Source organism: Corylus avellana, chromosome 4, assembly GCF_965113065.1.
Source record: "Corylus avellana chromosome 4, dhCorAvel1.hap1.2, whole genome shotgun sequence".
NCBI classification, from domain to species: Eukaryota; Viridiplantae; Streptophyta; class Magnoliopsida; order Fagales; family Betulaceae; genus Corylus; species Corylus avellana.
This window is the reverse complement of record NC_142493.1, coordinates 2,986,068-3,010,791: the sequence shown is the minus strand read 5'-3', so window position 1 is coordinate 3,010,791 and position 24,724 is coordinate 2,986,068. Positions and strand designations below refer to the sequence as shown.

Genomic DNA, 24,724 nt, shown 5'->3' with positions numbered 1-24,724 from the left:
AATTTTTCGAGTAGGTGAAAGGGGGGTTGCTGTGGCTTGATTGAAAGTAGAGTAGTTCTGAGCAGAACCGCACAGTCCTCCAATCTAAATAGAATGGTCCATTCCCTGTACTCAACAGTTGATGAGTCCTTTTCATAAGTTACTGTTTTCATGTGAGAGTTTGGTGTTTTTATCTCTTTTGCCTCTCTTTCCCTTTTCACCTCAGTGCACTATTTTTGTCTGGCCCACTGTTTTTTATTATTATTATTAAGTTTACTACTTATATAAAAAAAAAAAAAAATGCTAAGTATAAAAAGTTATGCAATTTTGTCCATGTTTTAGGCACAAAATGCATCATTATATTCTTTTACCCTAGGATAAAACTCATGAAAATAATTCATGCCTTTTGTAGCAAATCTTAAGCTCGTTTTATGAATGAGTAATGCTAGACTTACAATCGGTCTACAATATTTTTTACAACCACTTAGTGACACGTGCAAGCAATTTACAAAAATGTTATATAGACTTTATCATATTTCTTATCTAAGTTTTATATAAACTAAGGTTCTGTTTATTTTGACGTTCGTAGAAAAATATATTTAGCCAACCAAACTAATGACCATCTTTAAATCAAATGTTTGTGCTCGTAAGGAGTTCAGCCAGAATAAGCACAATGTAGCCACTAATCCCATAAATCTTATAGCCTACCGGCAAAGATTGAAGTCATTTTTGTGTCTTAAGCGTTTGGAAAACTATTTACTAAATAGTAATATTATAAATTATATTTTTATTTCATACATTATGGTTTACCGTTCAATATAATCTTGCTAAGCTAAAGACATTAGGGATTGAAATTTAGAACCAAATACTCGATAGCAGAGTAGACCTTTGGTTCTTCTGCAACGTGATATGGGCTCCAACTCACTTGGGTGTCTTGTAGCCAGAATGAGATTCCCCCTCTGATTTCCCGGCCTAATTATATCAATGAAAACTATAAGTTTTCTGAGAGAAAAATATAGACAGTGTTGGCAGAGGCACTCATTGTCCTTTTTTATTATATTTCCCATATCCTTTTGCTCTCTGCTACTCTCTGCAACTCGCCCCTGCTTTTCCTCCATTTGTTTTTTTCTCTGCCCCTCACAAGCACTGCCTTTTACACTCTGTTTTCACACTCTCTTAAAGATTTGGTCACCAAAACAACCATACCTGTAGTTGGTCACCCTCTCTCCCTCTGTTTCCTAGACTCTATTTCTTCACCATGAACATGTAGGAAAAATGCGGAGCCAGTTCAAGAAAGCATGAGCTCCAAAACCTGCAAGAGCCTCCCTTTCTGGTGGAGAATCATTTCCTTCCTTCTCCTTCTACTTCCATCGTTTGCTCTCAACTCAGATGGGGTCCTCTTGCTTTCCTTCAAATACTCAATCCTAAGCGACCCTCTGTTCGTCCTGGAGAGCTGGAACTACAACGACGCAACACCATGCGCGTGGTTCGGAGTCACGTGCACCGAAATCGGAACACCCGGCACGCCGGATATGTTCAGGGTGACCGGCTTAGTCCTCCCCAACAGCCAGCTTCTGGGTTCGATTGTTGCCGACCTCGGCATGATCGAACACCTTCGCCATCTCGATCTTTCCAACAACTTTTTCAATGGATCTCTGCCTAATTCAATTTTCAATGCCTCAGAGCTTCAGGTGCTTTCCCTTTCAAGCAATGTTATCTCTGGTGAGCTACCGGCTGAGCTTATAGGTGGATTAAGAAGCTTACAGCTTCTGAATCTTTCTGATAATGCATTGGCCGGGAAAGTACCGGAAAATCTCACTGCTCTGCAGAATTTGACAGTTGTTTCTTTGAGGAGTAACTACTTTTCCGGTAGTGTTCCTAGTGGGTTTGATTCGGTTCAAGTATTAGATCTGTCTTCCAATCTGCTTAATGGGTCTTTGCCTCTTGGTTTTGGTGGAGATAGTTTGCGCTACTTCAACCTCTCTTACAATAAGCTTTCAGGAAACATACCGCCGGAGTTTGCGAAAGGAATACCGCAGAATGCCACAATCGATCTCTCATTCAACAACCTAACCGGACCTATTCCGGAGTCTCTAGCTATGCTCAACCCGAAAAACGAATTCTTTGCCGGAAATACCGATCTTTGCGGCAAACCTTTGAAGAATCTCTGCTCCATTTCTTCCTCTTTGTCTGCTCCACCCAACGACACCTCCTCGTCTTCTCCGGCAATAGCAGCCATACCCAAAACCATTGACTCAGTCCCAGTGACATCCTCAACCGGCACAGCAAACGGAACTCAGAACCCAACGCAAGGTGGCCTAAAGCCCGGGGCAATAGCCGGAATCGCTGTCGGAGACTTAGCCGGTATTGTTAAATCACCGATTATTCTAATTTAATTATTTAATTTATATTCTAAATATAATCCTTTAATTTTTTATATTGTAATAGGTATAAGCCTTCTTGCCATGGTAATTTTCTACGTCTACCAAGTGAGAAAGAGAAACAACATTCTGAAGCCAACGAATGCGGCAACGGACCCAGAAAAGAAAGGAGAAGAGAAAAAACAAGACCCACTTGGCAGAAAGCCAGTGGCGTGGTCCTGCCTAGGCGAAGAGATAACTTCAGAAGCAACCAGCTCTGATAGCGACGACCACGAGAACAAACTCGAAGATGCACACGTGCATCCAAACGATGATCAGAAAGGTCAGCTTGTGACGGTGGACGGAGAGACAGAGCTGGAGCTGGAGACTCTGCTCAAGGCGTCGGCGTATATGCTGGGAGCCAGCGGCGGAAGCATTGTGTACAAGGCGGTGCTAGAGGACGGGACTGCGTTGGCGGTGAGGAGGATTGGAGAGAGCGGGGTGGAGAGGATGAGGGATTTTGAGAACCAGGTCAGGGCGGTAGCCAAGCTGCGCCACCCAAATTTGGTTCGGATTCGTGGGTTTTACTGGGGAGAGGCTGAGAAGCTTGTTATCTATGACTTTGTCTCCAATGGCAGCCTTGCTAGCGCCAGTTACAGTAAGCTCCCTCCCTTTTCACCAAAATCTCTGCTGTTCATATTAGCAATGCATTTGATTGAAGCCACCAAATTAATCTTTTGATTCGAGTAAGCTTAAATTTATGAATTTGAAAATATGAAATGCTGAAATATGGCTTATTTTAGATGCTTAAATTATATGAACGGTTGAAATTTATGAATTTGAGAATCTCAAATTTAAAGAAAATTTTAGGAGATTTCAATTCCCAAATTAATCCTTAATCCCTATATATATATATATATATATATATATATATATTTGACATGTCCACACAAGAAAATGGGAGAGAAAATTCGAACTAATGATTACCACTTTATTAGGCGTGATCTACAACCGATTAAGCTACCTCTTGAGGACTGATTTATAACATATTGACTCATAAAGATATACATCAATTTTGTTGTCCAAATTACTAGCAATTTAGACATTAAACGCGAGAGAGCTTCATAAGAATTTTCTTACATTTTTTGCCTAAATTACCAACAATTCAAACAGAAAATTACTAAGATTCGTATCCAGCCCGAATCATCTTTGATGTGCCTGTATGGATATGGGAGAGGACGAAAGATGTCCTATTCTTTATGGCAGTACACTGGTTCCAAGTTGCCTACCCAAAGAAAACGTATAACATGCCAAAGCATGTGTCGTTTTCATTAGGAGACATATTTAACTTGTGCTGGGGGTAACTAGATGTACATTTTTGATTGTTTGCTGAGGCGCTGACGATTAACAAAACTATTGATATTTGATCATGTTGATTTCTTTCGAATTTCAGGAAAAGCAGGCTCATCACCATTTCATCTACCTCTTGAGGTTCGGCTCAAGATAGCAAGAGGAGTAGCCCGGGGGCTGGCCTACATCCACGACAAGAAACACGTGCATGGCAACATTAAACCGAGCAACATTCTCTTGAGCCCTAACATGGAGCCGATAATCACAGATTTCGGGCTCGAAAGGCTCGTCTTTGGCAACACCAGCAGCAACAAAGCAAGCAACTCAGCCCGATTTTTGGGAAGCCAACAAAGACCCACGTCGACCACCATTCATGAAGGCTTACCGGACCTCCCCACAAGTGGTTCCAGCCCCTACGGTGCACCGGTGGGCTCGTCGGTCGGAACTGCATGGCCTTATCAAGCACCCGAGTCCCTGAAAAACGTCAAGCCTAATTTCAAGGGGGATGTGTACTCATTTGGGATAGTTTTGCTTGAACTTTTAACTGGCAGAGTATTTTCTGAGCCGGAATTGGGCCAGTGGACTTCCGGCGCCGGTTCGGTGGCAGAGGAAAAAAACAGGGTTTTGAAGATGGTTGATGCGTCTGTCAGGGGAGAAGTGGAGGGCAGGGAGGATGCCATGCTGGCATGCTTCAAATTGGGATTTAGCTGTGCTTCTTTTGTCCCACATAAGAGACCGTCTATGAAAGAAGCCCTTCAAATCCTAGAGAGGATCCCATTCCCATGGCCTTCTTTCTAATGATGCATTTGGGTCCCATAAAAGTAACTCGTGTGTTCTTTTGTTTCTCCTTTTGTTGACTTGAATGTTACATAAAGAGCTAGCATGAGGAATGTGGATAACAGATGTGAGAAAGTGCTGTATGTTTGACTGATTAATCAAAGTTTTATATGTATAAGATACTTAGGTGGTGATTATGGATAGAGATCCCTTTGTTTGGACAAGTAAACTCCATAAGGGCTCTATCGCATTTACTGTTCGGATTGTTAGATAGCAGCAAATGACTGAAAATCCGGATATGATGATTATAGTGAGGTGTTGATGACAATTTGCTAGTGCAAGAGTGAATATTGATAAAGGATGTGGTGGGATTGGGTGTTTGTAATCTGCATCACTAGAAAGCAGTGTGGGCCTTTAAGCACTCTGTTTTCTTTTTTAAATTATTGTCATTGATGGGTTTGGTTTCTTGTTGGATCATAATGGATTAGTTGATTCTTGATGAATAATAAGTTATTAACCAACTCCTAGAGGTTCCCATAAAAGACATCAACATGCTCAGAAAGAAAAGTAAATCAGACAGCAACATAAAGGAAAAAAACTAATGTCTTTTAAGTGGGATCGGATCGCTTCAAACTCTATGTTCGAATTGTATGCCTAATTTGTATATGTGGGATCGGAGATTGACTGTATTTCGCTGACCAAATTTTAGCCAATCCGAACAACAATTGACTGTTATATTTTACCTGGGTCCGGGAAAAGGAAATCCCATATATTGCAGGTAGTATATGTATTGTGTTAAATTGTGCATTGCTATGTTGACTGATATATGCACTTTTTCCGTCATAATGGTCCCTCACATATTGTTGCCTTAAATGTAAGCTTGAGAAAATTGTTGGGCAGAGGAGCAATCCAGAACCATGCTGATTGATGTTCCCTTTATCGTCACTTCACTGGATTTATTAGCTGAAATACATTTATATATAAGGTATGCCAGAAATTTGATAGACCCTTTGTAAAAACCAAACATTCTACGAGCTGATAACAACAATTCAGTTGATTATTTAGAAGCAAGCTCGTGAAGCTTTAGTTGCAAAAAATAAACATGTTTTTTATTATTTGTCGTTTTTTACCTCGTTCTGCTGTAAAAATAAAAAATAAAAAGTAAAAAGTCTAATTCTACGTTTTAAAGAGTAACGCCCACCGTGGGGCTCGAACCCACGACCACAAGGTTAAGAGCCTTGCGCTCTACCAACTGAGCTAGACGGGCTTGATGTTGGAAGCTGTCATGAACGATATGTGGCTTGCAATTTGTGCGTGCTGCATTTTCACTCTCAATTCTGTGATCATGAGCTTAAGAAACTTCAGCCGATGACAAGAAACCCATCTTTCTCACTCTTTAATCCACGAATAAATTCTATCAATAAATGCAGGAATCATAAAAAAGTGACATTTCAACACCTCGATCTTCTTATACACTTGCATTATAGAGATCTGATCCTTCTGAGAACCCAAGCCACCCGGTTGAGAGGCCATGGAAATACCCACTTCGAAAGAAGACGCACCCACCAAACAAATCTTCATCCTCTCCGGCCAGAGCAACATGTCCGGCCGAGGCGGCGTGACAAAGCACCACCACTGGGACGGCGTCGTTCCGCCCGAGTGTCACCCCAACGCCTCCATTCTCCGCCTCAGCGCCAAGCTCCACTGGGATCCCGCGCGTGAGCCGCTCCACGCCGACATCGACGCTAAGAAGGTGTGCGGGGTGGGTCCGGGGATGTCGTTCGCCAACGCGGTGAGGGAGCGCGTGGGGGTGGTCGGACTGGTCCCCTGCGCGGTGGGCGGGACGGCCATCAAGGAGTGGGCGCGTGGGGAGCACCTGTACGAGAGTATGGTGGGGAGGGCGAGGGAGAGCGTGAAGGGCGGTGGGGAAATCAGGGCCTTGCTTTGGTACCAAGGAGAGAGCGACACGTCGAATCAGCATGATGCTGAGGCGTACCAGGTGAACATGGAGAGGTTCATCAACAACGTGCGGGAGGACCTCGGTTTGCCTTCACTTCCAATAATCCAGGTTGGCCTATTTCATGTTTACGAGGTTAATGTGTTTAAGAATTTTAGGTTACTATTATTGGTAAAAATAGGCTATGAAAGTCAATTACAGTTGAAAAGCTAATTGCAATTTGTTGGCGTATATAAAAGTGTCAAATCAGGTGATAATTAATAATCAAACTTTTAATACGCAAGATTCAGAAGTATTGCATCTTATTTTGGACCGTTCATTTTAAATAAAAAGTAAGAAAGAGATGCAAGACGTGATTGTTGGGTGGCCAGAGTTGGTTCGGTCACGCCAGTTTGAAAGTAGTCTAATCGCCTATTTGGCCACGGCCTTTGAAGTGGTCGAATTACTCTCTTTACCACAAGAGTAGTTCGGGCGTATAGTAAAGTTGTGATGGCCGATCACCCAAAACCACTCTTTGCACTACAAGTAATCCCTTTTTATCCTTTTTATGTGTTGTCATGATCCGAAATAAAAGCTATTGCAATTAGTGGCTAGTACAATATTATAGGTATTGCACCACGTCTCAATCCAAACAATGTGCCAATGTGTATAAAGTGCAAAAATAAAAGTTATGGTTAAGGTGGCAATTTGTGTTCTTGTCTTGGGTTCAAGTCGTGTTTGGTTCAGATTGTGTCAATGCATTAATATAAGATTATATAAATTAATTTTAACCTGTTAATTTTGTGTTGAGTTCATGTCATATCGAGACTTAAGTATAAGACTATATATGTTAACTTTAACCCAATCTATTCAATTAAATGAGTCATACTCCTCAACCCTAACTCGTTAAGTTATGGTACGAACTATTTTTTGTTGGCTGCTTGGTTCATTGCGAACAAGTTTAGATCACACCTAGATAACATTATGTATTGCTGTTATACAGGTAGCAATCGCGTCAGGAGATGAGAGGTACATGGAGAAAGTTAGGGAAGCGCAATTCAGAATCAATCTCCCAAATGTTGTATGCATCGATGCCAAGGGTTTGCCGCTCAAAGAAGATAACCTCCATTTAACCACGGAGGCTCAGGTTAGGTTGGGCCACATGCTGGCTGATGCCTGCCTCGCCAATTTTGCACCATCACAGCCTCCTCCTCATCCTTGACTTGAAAGAATGCAAATCTATTCCAACCTTGACCACTCTTGGGTGTTTCAACTTGCTTGTCCTTAGATTTTTCTTTTTAATAAGGGTTTGATTCAAGAATTGATTGGCACTATTACGAGAGTGAGACAGTAGTAGAATAAAAACATGATTCTTAACGTTACTATTTTCATCAGGTGGCTCTCTAAATTGTTATATATCATTTGTGTGATTTTGAACTTTTGAGGTCTTGTTTTGAAGTACCATTTGGTTTTGGTTGATGGGCCTTGGTGTTTACATGGAAAACAAGTGTATTTGTATGCTGGTGTTGGTGTTGGTGGGATTAGATCTCTGACTTCTTGTATGGTTTTTTTTTTTTTTTCTTCTCTAATCAAATAAGGGAAAGCGGGTTACAGGACTGACTAATTGACCACAAAAGGAGTGGACACTCCAACAACAAAGCCCAAAAGGTAAATGCAGTACAAATTCTTGAGCAAATTCTGGATCTGGTCTAAAAGAACCAAACAGTAAGCAATGACATACAAGTCAGGCTTATTTCATGGTCGCACAAGGCGGTGACAAATTGCAAAAGAACTCGGTGAAGAGTCTGATGCAGTAAAAGCAACAACTACCGTTAAATGGTTGTTGCATGGAAAGCACTACAGAAACAGAATTGGAGCCGTTGAAGGCTGATCACCAGAAACAAAAATCTCCCCCGCAAGATCCATCAACTTTAGTACAAGGGGATTAAAACCCACAGAAAACAACAACAATAGCAAAGATAAACAGAAAAACCAGAAAAGCTTCAAAAAAGCTTGAACAGAAAAACAAACACACATAAACAACATACAAACAACAACAAAAAATACAACCACTCAACAAAATAGTGGCTCCGGCAGCAGGCATGTGGTCGGAGGAGCATGAGCAGCAATATTTTGGGCCGCCACGAGAAAGCCACTCACTAGCGCATGGAGAACATATGCCAATAACGGAGATCAGAAAAGCTAAGAAAACACTTAGAGATGAGGATCATTACCTTTAGGCCAATTGTAAGTGGTTTCCTATGAACAAACCAACGGCTGTGATTGTTGAAAATTGTCCCCTACATCAAGCACCAATTAGAGTTTTCATTGGGCATGGCATGGACGATTGTCCAATCACAAATGGTCCATTTGTGGATGGTTGAATACTTGTAGCTAAGTTGGTGCCAAATCTTGCACCTAGAGTGGTAATCGAACTGGGTATTGGCTATATGAGCTCGGTTTGGAAAAAAATATACTCAAGTTCGAGCTCAAATCAAGCTTTAAGAATATCGTTTGATTAAACAAGTGGGTTCAAGTTAGATTTCATTTTTTATGAGCAAATTAACATTGATTCTAAGCCATAAAATTATTAACTAAACACAATAAAAATTACATAAATTACTATATATATATATATATATATATATATATATATATATATATATAAAAGTTCTTTGAAATTATTTCAAAAGTTACTACTTCTAAAGTTTATAAAAAAAGATTATAAGGATGTGAATTTTAGGAATTGATAAATAATTTAAGGTAAAAAGTATTGTGCAGTCTCCCTAAAGCTCTAAAGTTCATTCCTTTAAATAGACTCAGTTACTCCGAATATCAATCCGAATTATTGCATTGTTGACTAGGTGATTGAGCTTCGAAGGCTTTGTCTGGCGTGCTTCAGTGAAAGTAAATTCATGCTGCTTTACCCTAGGTAATTAAATTGCACTAAAAGCAATAAATTCAGCAATAATTTGTCTGACTGATTGATAAATAGTAAAAAAAGTCACTATATATGAATAAAAATTGTTATTTGAGCTTAACTTATTCATTAAATAAATTAAGCTAGAGTCAAGCTTATAAGACTATCCAGCATGCCACCCCACCACTCTTAATTGAGCAACAAGGATTGGTGGGAGGGAGGGAGGGAGTAGATTTTTTTCAATACCCTTCACTTGATAGTTGATAGACGACTTGATTCTTGTTGAAAAAACAGATTTTGTTACCGACAATCACGTTATCATCTACTCTGGTCCTTATTTGTACCATGAATAACTTACCATGTTTGTGTCTTGTGACATGCCATAATTGGGTTGCAACAACCAATTCTCACTGTCACCATTCACCAACAAAACAGTTCTTGTAAAACTATAATCAATCAAATAAATGGGTGGGTAAACCTAATTACACTCCAATGGAAAATCTCAAGGCAGATCCGTAATAGTCCAAGCGAAAACGACTTAACTTTTTCAGATGCTCACCAACCCAAGCATATCCCCCCCATTTGGGTCCCAGACAGGCAGTCATTTGCTCCTGCGATTTGTTGGTTTTGGAAGCGTTCCCTTCCACGCGACTTGGAAGGCGTGAAGAACGCATTAATCCAAGGATTCCTGACCAAACCTTTGAATACAACTATTCAAGTACGTTTATCCAGGTGTTCACACGTCATCATCGATAACCCAACGCTCATTATTATGCTAAGTCGTACATTTTTTTTTTCTTTTTCTTTCTTTTTTTTAATAACAAGGGATGGGGTCATTGGATTTGGGGTGGGACAATTACACCAAAATAAAAAACAAAAATAGATGAGTTTAGACAACCTGATAATAACCCATAAAACTCTTTACAAAGAAAAAAATAACCCATAAAACTATTAGATGAATGTGGGTAAACAAAAAATTAAATGAGAATGTATCAAATGAGAGTCCTGATTCACAGCACACGGCGTGCGTGGCACGCCGTGTGCTCTTTTACTTCACCCATCAAATGAATGGGACGGTCATATGTATTTTTGATGTAAACACTAAGAAAAATGGTTGTTGGAAGTTGCTGAGGAGAAACATAGTTCCGAAACACAAAATCAAGAAAGAAAAATAAAGAAAAAACAAAAGCAGCTCTTCAAACAAAAAACCAACAAACAGCAATATTGGTCAACAACAAAGTGAATTGTGAAGGACACGCTACATGGTGTGAGGCCGCGTGAGGAATACGCGGGGGCCTAAAGGGAGGCATTGGAGAGCAGAGAGGCATGTTGGCGGTGAAAGCAAATAGAGGAAGATAGATTTGGCTTGTACGAACCAAGAACTGGACTCCATAATTGACGAGAGAGTGGTGATCAAAAGAGGTGGTGCGACGAACAAACACTAATTTATTGGGGAGAAGAGCCACAAATGGAACACAAATAATGAACATGGGAGGATCCCTTTACATAGCTCACTTGAAATGATGGATAAGGTCTCACAAGATGCAAAAGGCTCTACATAAAACTATAGAGAGAAAGAAAAAGCAGAAAGCAATAAAAATAAATCAATCTAACAAGACTGGTGGAAGAGACACCATAAGGTGGGGAGGGGATGAGCTCCTCACAGAGCAATTTCTCACACAAGCCTTTACTTTTTAGAGAAGTGTTTGTCTACTAAGAACTAATGGCTCTTTTTTTTCTTTTCCTTTTTTTTTCGTACATTTTTTTAGTCGACTCTCTGATAAATAACAAATTCATTACATGCAAGTAAGCCGTGAAACATTGTGTTAAATACTCGCCCTACCAAACCTTCGATTGTGATATTATTTGTTGTTGGAGGGATTTGTTCTTTAAAGAGTTTTTTCAACAAGCTAGGTCACTCAATTTAAAAGCTAAAATTAATATATTCGAGTCTAATCATATTATATTGAATAAAAATCATTCTTATGAAAATGTTTTTCAATGTGAGTCTTAATTGTTTTCCATTCACATTTGTATATTCGACAACTAATCTAGTTATATTATATGGGCCATGATGTAATGAGACAATAAGAGGTTGCTTAATCTTTAACCAAAAGAGGAATTGTATGTATACTTCACTCTTGTTCTATTTTGAATTGTATTAAAAAATATATATATATATATATATATATATATATATATAAACGTGGTATAACAAGAGAATAAAAAAATTATTTTATTTTAATTCGCCTTCTCAAAAAATGAATTCATAGCTCTCCGCCAACTCTTGTTTTGACCGGCGAATTAATATTCAGGAAACAAGGCAAGGGACAAATTGAGGATCATAGAAAATGACCAGCCCGCGGTTTCTCTGTTCATGTCGTTTTATCCCATGCACTCCCTTCATCCATGATCCAATACAATCTGAGATTAAAAATTATGTAATCAATTACTGTTAACACAATTTCCGGTCACCCTAGAGAACTCGGGTTGGATTGAGGTGGAGCAGTGCTAGCTCTGGGTTGAGATATATTGGAGATTAGGGGAGTTGTGAACTCAGAGGGGAGAAGGAGAAGTGGGAGTTTTTCTAGTATGAGAATCTTGTTTCATGAATAATTCCTCTTATCTCATTAGCAATGCAAGTCTCATATATATATATATATACACACACATTAGATTACAGCATGTCTTGCATACATGTACACAATATAGTATCTTTACAAGGGATGGCCAATATCTTCTATTTGGTCGTGCAGAGATGTGCGCTTGTCAGATTGGTCATCCTCTTTGCACGTGCGTCCTTGTGATTGGGTCGATATGGCCTTGCCTTGCTGTGGGTCCATCCTTGTCAGTGGAGAGGAATGGCTAATATCTCTTATGCAGGAGGGGCGTGCTAGGGTCAGTCCGTAACGTAGTATTTACTGTAAGCAACGAAATTGCATAATAAATAGGACGTGCACAGTGGGCTCACGACATGCTTGGTAGGCGACGTGGGCTCGATGGGCGACCTGCTATTGGCGACTTCTCGCCTCGCTTCTAGTAAACTGATTATTTCTCCAACAATTACAATAAATAAATAAAATAAAAAAACAGGTGAATTAATAGATAGTGGAAATATGTGATGTATTATTATGCAATTGCTAAAGCCTCAATTTAATATCATGAAAGTCTCTCTGTTTGGTAAGTCCTAAATAAAAGATAAAAAGTTCCAATCCCCATCAACAATATTCGAATCCTCTCGAAATATAATATTCATTTAGTTGTTTTTTTTTTTTTTTTTTTTTTTTTTTTGATTATATTCATTTAGTTTTAGGAGTAGTGATTTAGGGAACATTGGCGTGCATGAGCAGCGTGCACGCCAGTGTTCATATATTATAAAATATTATTTAAACAGTAAAAATAATAATAATAATATATGAGCATGGGCGTGCATACTATTCATGCACACCAGTGTTCCCTAGTTTTAGATAATGCTAATTTACTATATGATCTATAAACTCATATTCTTTAAATTGACATTATTGTTAATAATTGGTGACGACACAAAAATAGAAGTTCCAAGCTCATTTTTTTAATATATTGTGTCTTTTTTATTGAAGACTAGTTTGAATCCACATATTTATGTAGTATGTTAAAATTTTAAGTAAATTATTAAATTCACTCATTTCTAATTTTATGATAGAGTAATACTATATACACATTTTTATTCTACAAATTCTAATAAATATTTGAATTTTTTTTTTAAAAAAATGATTTATTCAGAGATTAGTAATAATTATTACATTAGTATTGTAGAATAAAAATATAATTTCTATCGTTACTTTTTAAACCTAAAAAACATGTTAACAAATGAAAATAATTATCTTAGAAATAAAATTGTTAAATTATTATTATTATTATTATTATTATTGTAATAAATTATTAAAATTTAACTATTGTAATATTTATGACTTTTACTAATCTAATATTTATTATTCAGAATTTATTATATCTTATTAAATAACAAATATCCTAATTTTGATTACCAAAGCCTGATTCGCAATCCAACACAGATTCATGGTTGCGGTAGGTCGCTTACCAAACACCAATCTGAGTGGACACAGCCATATTTCCGACCCCCACTCTCACACTCACCATCACAGGCGCGTGTAAAAACCACCATCTCTCTCTCTCTCTCTCTCTCTCTCTCAGTCTCAGATGGCAAAACCCTGACAGTTCGGATCTCTCTCACTCTCAACCGTATTCAGTGCACACCCACCAAACCCGCCTCCATATAAAAGGATTCTCACCCCCCCAGATCTCTCACGTTAACACACATACGCGTATACCACTTCATATACACACACACAAAGCAACGGTAATGGCCACGTCAGCGTCCAAAGCCCTCCGAACTCCGTTTCTCAAGACGCCGTCGTTTAGCTCCAAGCAGCCTCTTACCTCCGCGTTCTCCGTTGCGCTCGGTCCGAGCCGACGAGCCGTGAAGCCGCTTGTGGTGGTGATATCGGCGGCGGCTGGGGGGCTGGACGCGAAGCCCACGGTGCTGGTGGCGGAGAAGCTCGGTGAGGCGGGGCTGGAGCTGCTGAAGGAGTTTGCGAATGTGGACTGTGCGTATAACCTGAGTCCGGAGGAGCTGTGCACGAAGATCTCGCTATGTGACGCGCTGATCGTGCGGAGCGGGACGAAGGTGAGCCGCGAGGTGTTCGAGTCATCGGGCGGGCGGCTCAAGGTGGTCGGGAGGGCCGGCGTGGGCATCGACAATGTGGATCTGGCGGCGGCAACGGAGCATGGTTGCTTGGTTGTCAACGCGCCCACCGCCAACACCGTCGCCGCCGCCGAGCACGGCATCGCGCTCCTGGCCGCTATGGCCAGGAACGTTGCCCAAGCCGATGCTTCGGTGAAAGGCGGTAAGTGAATCTATTTCAGTTTGTCTTTGGCATTTCATCGAACGGTTTGTTCGGTTGAATATGGAAATGGGTTTAGATCCGTTTTCGAAGTCGACTTTGGATGCCACCTCGTTTGTTCAAGTACTTTTGGTTTAGAAATGTACATTAAAAACGACTTTTGTCTTGCAGATCTGCTTTCTTGTCTTTTAGATTTTTGAAATTTATGGGGTAATGATCCTGGGGTTTGCAAAACAAGAAAAGAGGAACATTTATATACTGAAAAGATAAAGACTTTTTGTTTTTCTATTTGATAACTGCAAGATAAAATCAACGCTTTTTACCTCAATCAAATAAGATTCCACCCATTTGTGAGGAATCCTATTTTTGCTATTCCAAATGTTCGTGGTTGTTTCCTGGTTACTCTGGCTTTTTTAAGTATATGATATGTTTGTTTGTCAAGTTTTGGTGGTCACGCATATTCCGAATATATTAGCTTCAAGTCGCTATTTGAAAACACCAGTACCTCTTAATTTACACAGTTTTGTTAATCCAGGAAAGTGGCAGCGGAATAAATATGTAGGGGTTTCACTTGTGGGTAAAACGCTTGCTGTGATGGGGTTCGGTAAGGTTGGAACGGAAGTTGCCCGGCGTGCAAAGGGGCTTGGTATGCATGTGATTGCGCATGACCCGTATGCCCCAGCAGACCGTGCTCGTGCAATAGGTGTGGAGCTTGTGAGTTTTGATGAAGCCATAGCAACTGCAGATTTCATCTCTTTGCACATGCCTCTTACTCCTGCTACATCAAAGGTTCTCAATGACGAAACTTTTGCTAAGATGAAGAAAGGAGTCCGGATCATCAATGTTGCTCGTGGGGGAGTTATTGACGAGGACGCTCTAGTGAGGGCATTGGATGCTGGAATTGTTGCTCAGGTTCTTATATTCTTATGCTTGAAGAACTGATATTTTATTGTTTGGGAAAGTCAATAACGTGATCTCTGTGTTATAGGCGGCCCTTGATGTTTTCACACAGGAGCCACCTCCTCAAGAAAGCAAGTTAATTCAGCATGAGAAAGTTACCGCAACTCCCCATTTGGGTGCCAGTACAATGGAAGCTCAGGTGTGTTAAATAACCAGCATTTATACGCTCTTAACTTCTTCTCTGACCAAGTTATCTCTAATAATATTTGGGTCCAATGTGCAGGAAGGGGTGGCTATTGAAATAGCTGAAGCTGTTGTGGGTGCCTTGAAAGGGGAGCTTGCTGCTACTGCAGTCAACGCACCAATGGTTTCTGCGGAGGTATTGATACATACTCTTGTCTTGTCTTCGTTCTTAGCTTTCAGTGTCAAGATCCAGTTATCATTCCTTTTCAACTGCAGGTATTAACAGAGCTGAAACCATATGTTGTACTTGCTGAGAAACTTGGGAGACTTGCCGTCCAATTGGTAGCTGGAGGAAGTGGCGTCAAAACTGTTAAAGTGACTTATGCTTCTGCTAGAGCTACTGATGACCTTGACACCAGGCTTCTTCGTGCCATGATCACCAAGGGTATCATCGAGCCGATATCCAGTGTCTTTGTGAATTTGGTTAATGCTGATTTCACTGCCAAGCAAAGAGGTCTCAGAATAACTGAAGAGAGGATCGGTCTTGATGGTTCTCCTGAGAACCCACTTGATTTCATTCAAGTCCAGATTGCCAATGTGGAATCCAAATTTGCCAGCGCCATATCGGACTCTGGGGAGATTAAGGTTGAGGGGCGGGTGAAGGACGGGATTCCTCATCTGACAAAGGTAGGATCTTTTGAAGTTGATGTGAGCTTGGAAGGCAGTATTATACTCTGCAGGCAGGTCGATCAGCCAGGTATGATTGGAAGGGTTGGGAGCATTTTGGGTGAGGAGAATGTGAATGTCAGCTTTATGAGTGTTGGAAGGATTGCCCCCAGAAAGCAAGCTGTAATGGCAATTGGAGTGGATGACCAACCCAGCAAGCAAGCTTTGAAGAGGATTGGTGAAGTTCCAGCCATTGAAGAGTTTGTTTTCCTCAAGTTGTAGTGTGGCATGATTGGTACTTCATCATTCCCCGCCCTCTCTTTCGGATGGGTATGAAAACCACATCCTATTGCCGATTTTGTTTTTTTTTTTTTTCGCTTGTTGTAGTAGCTTGAAGGGAAGGAAAAACAATAATTTTGCTTTGCGATGAGAGAAGCTTGTACTTTTATTGAGTTGCTATTTTCCCTAATGCAAGTTTCTGTTTTAATCTGCCTCCTGTAATTGTATCACTTAATGGATGCATGTTTAGTTATCTTGGCAGCTGTATGCAGTCGCATTTTACGTAGAGAATAACACCACCAATTTGAATAAGGCTGAGCGGCCAGAATAAGAGCATGTTTGGAATTGCATTTGAGAAAGAGCTTGTAAGTTAAAAAACGCTTTTTAGCAAAACTTCATTTTCAAATTTTTGTCAAAAGTGTATTTTTACCATTTTTTTTTTTTAGTTTTTTAGACTTTCAAAAGTGTTTTTAATTTTTTTAACTAAACAGATTGGGGCCATGATACAGATTACACGGCGTGCTAAGCACGCGTGAAGAATTTTTTTTTTTTTTAATATTTTAATAAAAAAAATATATATATATATATAAATTTGAGCACGCCGCGTGCTCTTTTCATTCACCCAATGGATTGAACCAACTTTTTGAATGTTAAATTTATTTTTAAACTCTTTAAGCGCAAACTCAAACATGCCCCAAGTTCTTGTTCGGCTTCTTGAGCAAAAATGACTGTTAAAAAAGAACTAGTAACAGAGGATAATCAATACAATAAGAATTATGCATGCAAATTTAGGGTCATGAGACCATTTCTTTCGCTCTGGGGTTCTCAATGGATCGATCAATTTCGCTTAATATGTAAAGGAATCATTTTATAGTTTGAACCTAATTTTATAAATTTAATGATGTATGGGTTGTCCCATTGTGAATAGTAATACCCTACAATATATATATACTTGAAATAAAAATGATTCTATTCCAAATTACCTCATTCGGAGAGTGAAAATTTGGCCCATTATAAAAGTCATGACCTTTAGGATAGTGTTACAAGAATACATGGCCACCAAGGCTACAAGCCTACAATCGTTGAAGATTACATCGGTAAGCAGATTCAAACCACCATAAGTCAGCTTGCTATTTAAGGAAAGCAATCTGATTTATATATATATATATATATATATATATATTTTAATTTTATTTTTCTTTAATGCTTTAATGCTTTTTTTCTAATGACATGAAACTTTACCAAACCAAAGCCCTTCGAACTCACCCATGAAGAGTAAAACTCGATTACACTACTCTACTCGCCAGAACCGTGTATAAGGTAATCCAGGAGAACTCCAGTGCGAAATCGAACTTAGAATATCCAAGTCCACAGCTCATTCCAAGCCCGCCCTTTGACCACTAGGCGGCACCCATACGGGTACAAAGCTGCTCTAAAACCCCTTCATCATTCTAACCTCGAAAGAAATATTTAATAGACTGAGCATTATTACATTTCTCATTGAAGTCATCAGAAAGTTAATCTTTTTGAGAGCCTGATCCAAAAAAATCTCAACTTATCACAAGTTAATTTTTTTTTCAACTTTTCTTCATTTGACTTTCTATATCTCAAAGGAATCATGTCCATGTTGCCAAACTTAGACGATTGCCATTCACTTTTTCAATAATGCATACTGCCACATTTGACTGCCTTTTTTGAAGCCAGGGAAACATCCTAGCCAAAGCTCTCTATGATTTATGAACCAGAAAGGAAAGGAACCTGAGCTACAGTGGTGGGTAGGGAGATGGGGAGGTTATGTACTGCTAGGTAAGCAGCAATACCAGCAGCATAACCTGCGAAAGCAAAACCACTCACCTGCACAAAGGAGAATGCCTTCTTTTACAAGAAAGAAAAATAAATTTTGGTTGAAAAAGAATGTCATTAAACAGCAGTACAAACCTTCCGGAAGTACCAAAAGAAGTCCACCTTCTCCATCCCCATAAATGCAACTCCAGCTGCTGAGCCAATAACTAACATGGATCCACCAGTGCCAGCACAGAATGCAATCAACTGCCAAAACTCAGAATCTTGGGGAAAAGACGTCAGATCATACATTCCCATTGTTGCTGCAACCAGTGGAACATTGTCTATAATTGCTGATACGACTCCTATTGCAGTAGCAATCACGTCACTACTAGGAATATGAGCATCAAGGTAATTTGCCAATTCCCGAAGAATCCCTGCAGCCTCAAGGCTAGAACAAAAAATCAAACTTGTTACATTGCAGAAATGATAACTTCAGGATGTCCCATGTGTGTGAAAATTACTCACACACAAACATAGACATGCACGCAAGTATTCAATATATGCTTATCAGGAAATTAGGATAATCTATCATAAGCATCTTGATGGTATCTTTCAGAAATAGTTTTGAGAGTAATAGAGCTACTATTTAACAGTTTATTATACAGCACAAAAACCAGTACTTGAAACGTACACAGAAGTTCAAACAGTATTCCTTATTCACCTGCTAACAGACAAAAGGATTCCAAGAAAGAAAAGAACTCCTTGAGTGTCAATCCGTGATAAAGCTTGTGGTACTTTCAACTTTTGCCTTTCAGATTCCCCATAGTGGATAGCATCAGTCAGAAGCCATAGAACTCCAAGTCCAAGCAGGATACCCATAAAGGGAGGCAAACCGGTTAGGGCCTTGAACACTGGAACAAAAATCAAAGCTCCGATACCTACTGAGAAAACAAGCTGTCCTCGAGGAGCCATCTGTTCAGATGCCAAAACATTGGGAGAGTCCTGTCCCTTCCCACTAACTTCACTGGATAGAAGAAGAGAAACTCATATCATTTCATACCCAATCCAGTAATTTTAGATCTAACCTTCCAAAACTCAAATTCCCTGGCTTTGCTTTGACAATGCAATAATAATACCTAGTCAGGGACATAAGTGCCAACGGGACAGCTAGAGAAACAGCTGAAGGTATGAATAGGTTCTGTAAGAAAAGAAACTGCGATTATGAGAACTCTTCATTTAGTCAGAATAGTGCTATTGTAATTAAAATCAGCCTAGTCACTGTCATTGAATGAAAGGTAAATCTCAAGCAATTTAAGGACCTGGCATTAAAAGGGCCCCAGCTAGCGAGATGTAAACTTTGACCATATGCTTTATAAGCTTTTCTTATCACAAACTAAAAACAAGGCTGCCTTGCACCAAAAAAAAAAAGAATATTTAAAGAAAAACAAAAAACATGGTTTTAAAATTTCATTGTTGCATAGTATATTAACAACAATCATGACGGAACCTCACCTTTTCAAGGCGTATTTTAAAATCATCATCAATAAATTTGTCCTTTAACAAATTGTGAGTTTCGTAAATTTGCAAGAGAAATATCCACTGCATGAGTTAAAGTTTAATATACCTGAAATCTATAGTTTGAACATAAAAAGTATTTTTCACCATCCAGATGACCACAATTAAATGGACATTATTCAGCATTTAAACACTCCAATTTTTGCAACATAGATCAATTTCGACAAGTTCATGGCAAGATCCTGCTCAGCTCTCTTTCTCACACACATATAAGGCAGAGAAAGAGAGGAAGTATGCAATAATTACATTAGCCATTTAAATCTTGCAAACTTCACTTTCTCATAATCTATTTTACCTAATTAGAACACACAAATGCACATATCCGGGTTGGTTAACCAAACACCTAGAACTGCAGTCAGGTCATAAAATTACAATTTTTTTTAGGGGAAGACAACCCAGCTTATCCAGATGCCTTGGTTGGACCTATTGGACCACTCAACTTCACTTTATCTGTTTGCATAAACTGAACATGCAAAAGCAGCATGAAATATATAACAAGACAATACAATGAATACCTTGGTGAGAATAAACATCCATCATCCATTAATACCCAACGAACAGATATTTGGACAAAGCAAAATAAGAACAGAAGCATATTCTATCGATGGGATCAGTTTATGAGGATGATGTTAAAAACCTTCATTGTCGGCAAAGTGGATATCTGACCGTGTATCCATAGCATGGTAGTGGTAACATCACCAATAGGAGTCCATGCACCACCTGCATTTGCTGCTATCACAACAACAGCTCCTAGAAGCCTGTGGATAAAATCCAAATAAAAAAAATGAAGATTACCAATCAAATCAAATAACTAACAAATGATTAGCAGGAACTGGATTGATAGTTTTCTAGTAAAGATAAGATAGCAAGCAGGCAGCCAGTCTCAGTGCAACAGTGAACTCCTTAAAGCCATTACAGTGAATCTATTCGGACACTGCAGTAGAGAGAGGTGTCCGAGAAACACACAAGTATGTCATGATATCATTATCTGCCCTACAACAATGTCCTCTTAAAATATTCTAGTAAAAATGAGGTTCGTGACTCTTATGTGTGACATTAATTACTCTGAAGATTTGCATTCCTGACAGAAATCAAAAGTTGATATCATGGTCATTCTAAGAGTGTGGTTTAGATACAACTAACTATAGCTGTCAACTTAACACCTTAATTGTGTATCACTTTAGGGGGCAAAATAAATGTTAATATATACATAGTACAAAAGAAAACAGACTTATAAACTTGTAGTGAATATTTTTGTTTGATTCGACTGAAGAAATTCAAGACATAATAAGAGACTAATAACATAAAAAACTAGTGAAGATTTCAAATCCTATGAGATGAAATTAAATAATAGTCAGCACATACTTGCGGAATTCTGATGGAGGTACTAGTTTCCGTAATAATGAAACCATGACAATAGTCGACGTCAGGTTGTCTAGGACTGAACTAAGGAAAAAAGTCACAAAACCAACCTGTAATTTTCATGAGTACGAGTGTCATTAATCGATAAGGAATATAATATAGGCGGTAAGGCTGATTGGGCAAATTCAAACTACAAATGATTTAAAATCAAATAAATCTCTAAGGTTTCCTGCAGCGAAAATCATAGCTGGAATGAAACACGTAGTAACTAATTTCTACAGAAATTCTAAAATGTTAGAATCTCGTACTGAAAGAAGGATAAAAAATCATCAATACAATAGCTGATTGACTGCATAATTGCTGTATTATATTTAAGTTCAAGAGGAGAATAGTGGTACCATATTGATGAATCAACTGGAAAAACATTTCAGCATCACCAATACTGCTGACAATAAATTTTTGGTTAGGAATATGGCTAGCCTGCCAATAAAAATTCTCTCTATGACTACTAATCCAAGTCCCTTAGATTGACGTGCAACAGAAACTGGAGTTTGGACTACAGTGAACAGATAATAATTTTTGGTTTGTCCAAGGTTTTTATCAATCTATCCTTTGTGTTTGTAGTTTCCAGGCTTTTGTCAATGCCCACACACACAATACTAATACCATGAGCTGTTAAAACTTTGGATCATAGGCAAAAAAATGTTAATTTAAATTTCAAGAATAAGGTTGATATATTAAACCTCCCACAGAAGTCAATATGACCATAATGGCAAAAATAGAGCACTCACCACCCAGAGGAGCGTCCGTGGCTTTCGAGTGGTTATGTTGTCAGTAACCAGCTTAAAACCTTGATGAGCATCAACTATCTCTACAATGGTCATTGCACCAAGCAAGAAAAACACTATTTCACTGACTTCTGCAGATGCATGTGTTAGCTCTGAAACAGCTATGTCAGTTGAAGGAGCCTAAACAAGTCAAAGACCCAAAGGACATGAAATTAAGATTGAAAAAGATTAAAAAAATAAATAAAAAAAACTCAACCAATATTGATTTAACAGATATAGCCACCAGTAAGAGGCATTAAGACAATGAAGCATTGCATCAAAGGATAATGAAAGCAACTTAAACTAAACTCATTCGTGATAACATTAAATATACACTATTAAGTATTTATGATGACAACTTAAGAGTGGGGCTTCCTTATTGGAAAAATCCTTTTGTTATGATCCGTAATTCCATCTACAGAATAACAATCATGCTAAAAGTTGGTCCCCGTACATATCTATGAATGGAACATATATGTGATGGTCCTAATATACAGTGTAACTATTCAAACAAGAGATAGAACTGGTACAGTGCCCAGCCAATTAATCCAACCAGCAAGGATTGTCTGAACAAAAAATTTTCCTTAATTAGATTACGTAAAGTAGCATTGTTGTAGGGATATTCTTTAACTGATTAAAATTTGACTGGCAAAAGCAGTTCTTAAGTGCAGAAATAAGTACTACACTTCAAGGGAGCCTTATCCTGACCACTATTACATATAAAATTTCTAAAATGTCTTTAGGAGCATCAGAGTATAAACTGTAGAAAGGAAAAAAAAAACACTTAAAACCCTCTAAAGAACACGCTCCCAACATTCTGTTACATCAAAATGTTAGCTATAGACACAAAATCATTTCAGCACCCCACTTATCTAAAGCTAAGATTAACAATATCTTTCAAAAGTTTGATCTGATTTCAGAACATAGGCAGCAATACATTTTATCAACGCCTCATATAAGAATTAGTTGTCCAAAGCAACTTTGATTTATTAGTCCCAATATCAAACAAAGTAAGCAACTCGTCAATGATGACACCAAATAAAAGCTCATCATGGACACTATAAATTATATGCTGAAAATTTGAAAATCCAGAAAATAAAAAATGCCCATAAATGTCATTTTCTTCTAAAATTTACATTACTATGCCCAAGAAATCAGCAGAACTTAGAAAATAATGTATCAACTACAGTCAAGCTCGTACTAATGCTTATTTGGATATACGAAGCCTTCATTACCAGCAAAACTCGCATAACTGGAGAAGGAATCATATACAGAGTTTGGCTGGATAATATGTCGTTGGAAATTTCAAGTAGCAAGAAGGAATCTTACCCCAATGCTACGCACTACCCATAAGCTGACGGCCATCAGCAATCCCACTCCGCTTTTATTGAAGGCTAGAGATTCTTCAAAAATGATGCCTGCATATCCTATTCCAAATAGCAATGCCATAGCAACATCCTATTTCATAAAATTTGATCAAATCAGCCAAGGTTACTACTCAAGATCCATTATACCACTTTTTCCTTAAAAAAACAAAAAGATCAGCCAACAAGACAAAAAAGGACCTGATTGGCAGCAACCCATGAATGGTTAATTGCCACTGCCCCTGTTGCAGCTGCTGCAAATATTGCAAGAGCTTTCAGCAAATCAGTCTTGGGTTGATAAGTGGCTTCAAAATCACGTGAACTCGTCTCGTCCAGTGAACATAAAGGATCACATGACCCAGAGTCTGGTCTCAGCTCCTGGTGACATGCTAATGGGTCAATAATTAACTGGAAATATTAGCAGAAAAGATGCAAGCACTACATTAATGATAACAATATCGAAACAAATTAAATAGAAATCTTCCCATAAAATTTGAAGATTTTATTTTATTTTTTTAAATTTTTCCCCAAGCCCAACAGCAATAATGGGCTATTTTAGAAAGCAACACATCTTTAGCTGAAGCAAAACGAAACCTCATTTCCATGATGACATTAGGTTGCCCAAATGAAAAAATTGCAGATACTACTAGCTAACATCATGGTTTTAACCAAAAATCCATCACTTACCCCAATTCTATCAACTTCAATTCACCAAACTTCATCAAAATCACTCATCCAAATTCATAAACTAGCAAAACCACCATATGGGAACTCTAAAAGAAATGAAATTTGGTACGTAAGGATGAGAAAGAATAAACCTCTAGTTGACTCTCAGGATTTGGTTGAGCTTGCTGCTCCTGAAACGAAGAAGAAGAAGATGTTGAACCCCTGGCCTTGTCTTCAGCTCTAGCAAGAACCCCATTGCCCAGCAACCTTGTACCCCTGGTTCTACACAAAGACGATCCAAAGCAAGGGAGTGAGGGCTGTGCCTGAAGGAGATAGCTAGGAAGAGATGATGAGATATGTGAGCGTTTCTTGAAATGGTGGGTTGGGGAGATGTGCATCCCAACAGAGAAAGAGGCCATTTGAGCGAGGGCTTTCAAGGTCAGGCACCAAAGATTGAAGAAGAAGAAGAAGAAGAAGAGGTGCTGAAGTTATAAACTTCTTGTTCCAAATTACAGGATAGAGGAGTGGAAATGGGAGTGGAAGCAGTTGTTATTTTATTTTCGGGGAAATTTAAAAAAGTCCTCTCAACTTTCAGCCAATTTGAAAAACCCCCTTGAATTTTTAAAACTCTCATTTAGGCTCCATGAACTTTGATTTTCTCTCACTTTGGACCCTTTTAACATTAAACTACGTCATTTTGTGTCCTAAAATTAAACACCTACCCAGCCCAAAACAACGTAGTTTAATGTTAAAAGGGTTCAAAGTGAGAGAAAATCAAAGTTCAAGGAGCCTAAATGAGAGTTTTGAAAATTCAGGAGGGGTTTTTCAAATTGGCTGGAAGTTCAGGAGGGCTTTCTGAAGTTTTTCATTTATTTTATTTTGTTTAATTATTAT

At 38.7% G+C, this 24,724-nt stretch overlaps 4 protein-coding genes and 1 non-coding gene across 5 annotated transcripts; 3 read left to right on the top strand and 2 right to left on the bottom strand.

The window, feature by feature from the left end:
• The first annotated feature begins 895 nt into the window (after positions 1–895).
• LOC132177363 (putative LRR receptor-like serine/threonine-protein kinase At4g37250) lies at positions 896–4,671 on the top strand. Its single transcript, XM_059589644.2, has 3 exons — positions 896–2,343; positions 2,428–2,997; positions 3,793–4,671. Exons 1-3 carry the CDS (start codon positions 1,278–1,280, stop codon positions 4,485–4,487), a joined length of 2,331 nt encoding a protein of 776 aa, XP_059445627.2. The 5' UTR covers positions 896–1,277; the 3' UTR covers positions 4,488–4,671.
• A 989-nt stretch (positions 4,672–5,660) lies between these two features.
• Positions 5,661–5,733, bottom strand: TRNAK-CUU (transfer RNA lysine (anticodon CUU)). The gene has a single exon. It is a non-coding gene; the product is annotated as a tRNA-Lys (tRNA).
• A 58-nt stretch (positions 5,734–5,791) lies between these two features.
• On the top strand, positions 5,792–7,784 carry LOC132177364 (carbohydrate esterase, putative (DUF303)). The gene is made up of 2 exons (XM_059589645.2): positions 5,792–6,534; positions 7,406–7,784. The coding sequence occupies exons 1-2, from the start codon at positions 5,998–6,000 to the stop codon at positions 7,622–7,624; spliced, it is 756 nt and encodes a 251-aa protein (XP_059445628.2). The 5' UTR covers positions 5,792–5,997; the 3' UTR covers positions 7,625–7,784.
• A 5,623-nt stretch (positions 7,785–13,407) lies between these two features.
• Positions 13,408–16,461, top strand: LOC132179096 (D-3-phosphoglycerate dehydrogenase 1, chloroplastic). Its single transcript, XM_059591735.2, has 5 exons — positions 13,408–14,226; positions 14,759–15,135; positions 15,212–15,322; positions 15,407–15,502; positions 15,583–16,461. The coding sequence occupies exons 1-5, from the start codon at positions 13,683–13,685 to the stop codon at positions 16,252–16,254; spliced, it is 1,800 nt and encodes a 599-aa protein (XP_059447718.2). The 5' UTR covers positions 13,408–13,682; the 3' UTR covers positions 16,255–16,461.
• Positions 16,462–17,235: 774 nt separating this feature from the next.
• Positions 17,236–24,352, bottom strand: NHD1 (sodium:hydrogen antiporter 1). The gene is made up of 10 exons (XM_059592008.2): positions 23,983–24,352; positions 23,366–23,542; positions 23,130–23,258; positions 21,765–21,941; positions 20,977–21,083; positions 20,249–20,369; positions 19,173–19,234; positions 18,758–19,060; positions 18,190–18,484; positions 17,236–18,105 (listed from the first exon to the last, which is right to left on the bottom strand). The coding sequence occupies exons 1-10, from the start codon at positions 24,247–24,249 to the stop codon at positions 17,986–17,988; spliced, it is 1,758 nt and encodes a 585-aa protein (XP_059447991.1). The 5' UTR covers positions 24,250–24,352; the 3' UTR covers positions 17,236–17,985.
• Between the last annotated feature and the right edge of the window lie 372 nt (positions 24,353–24,724).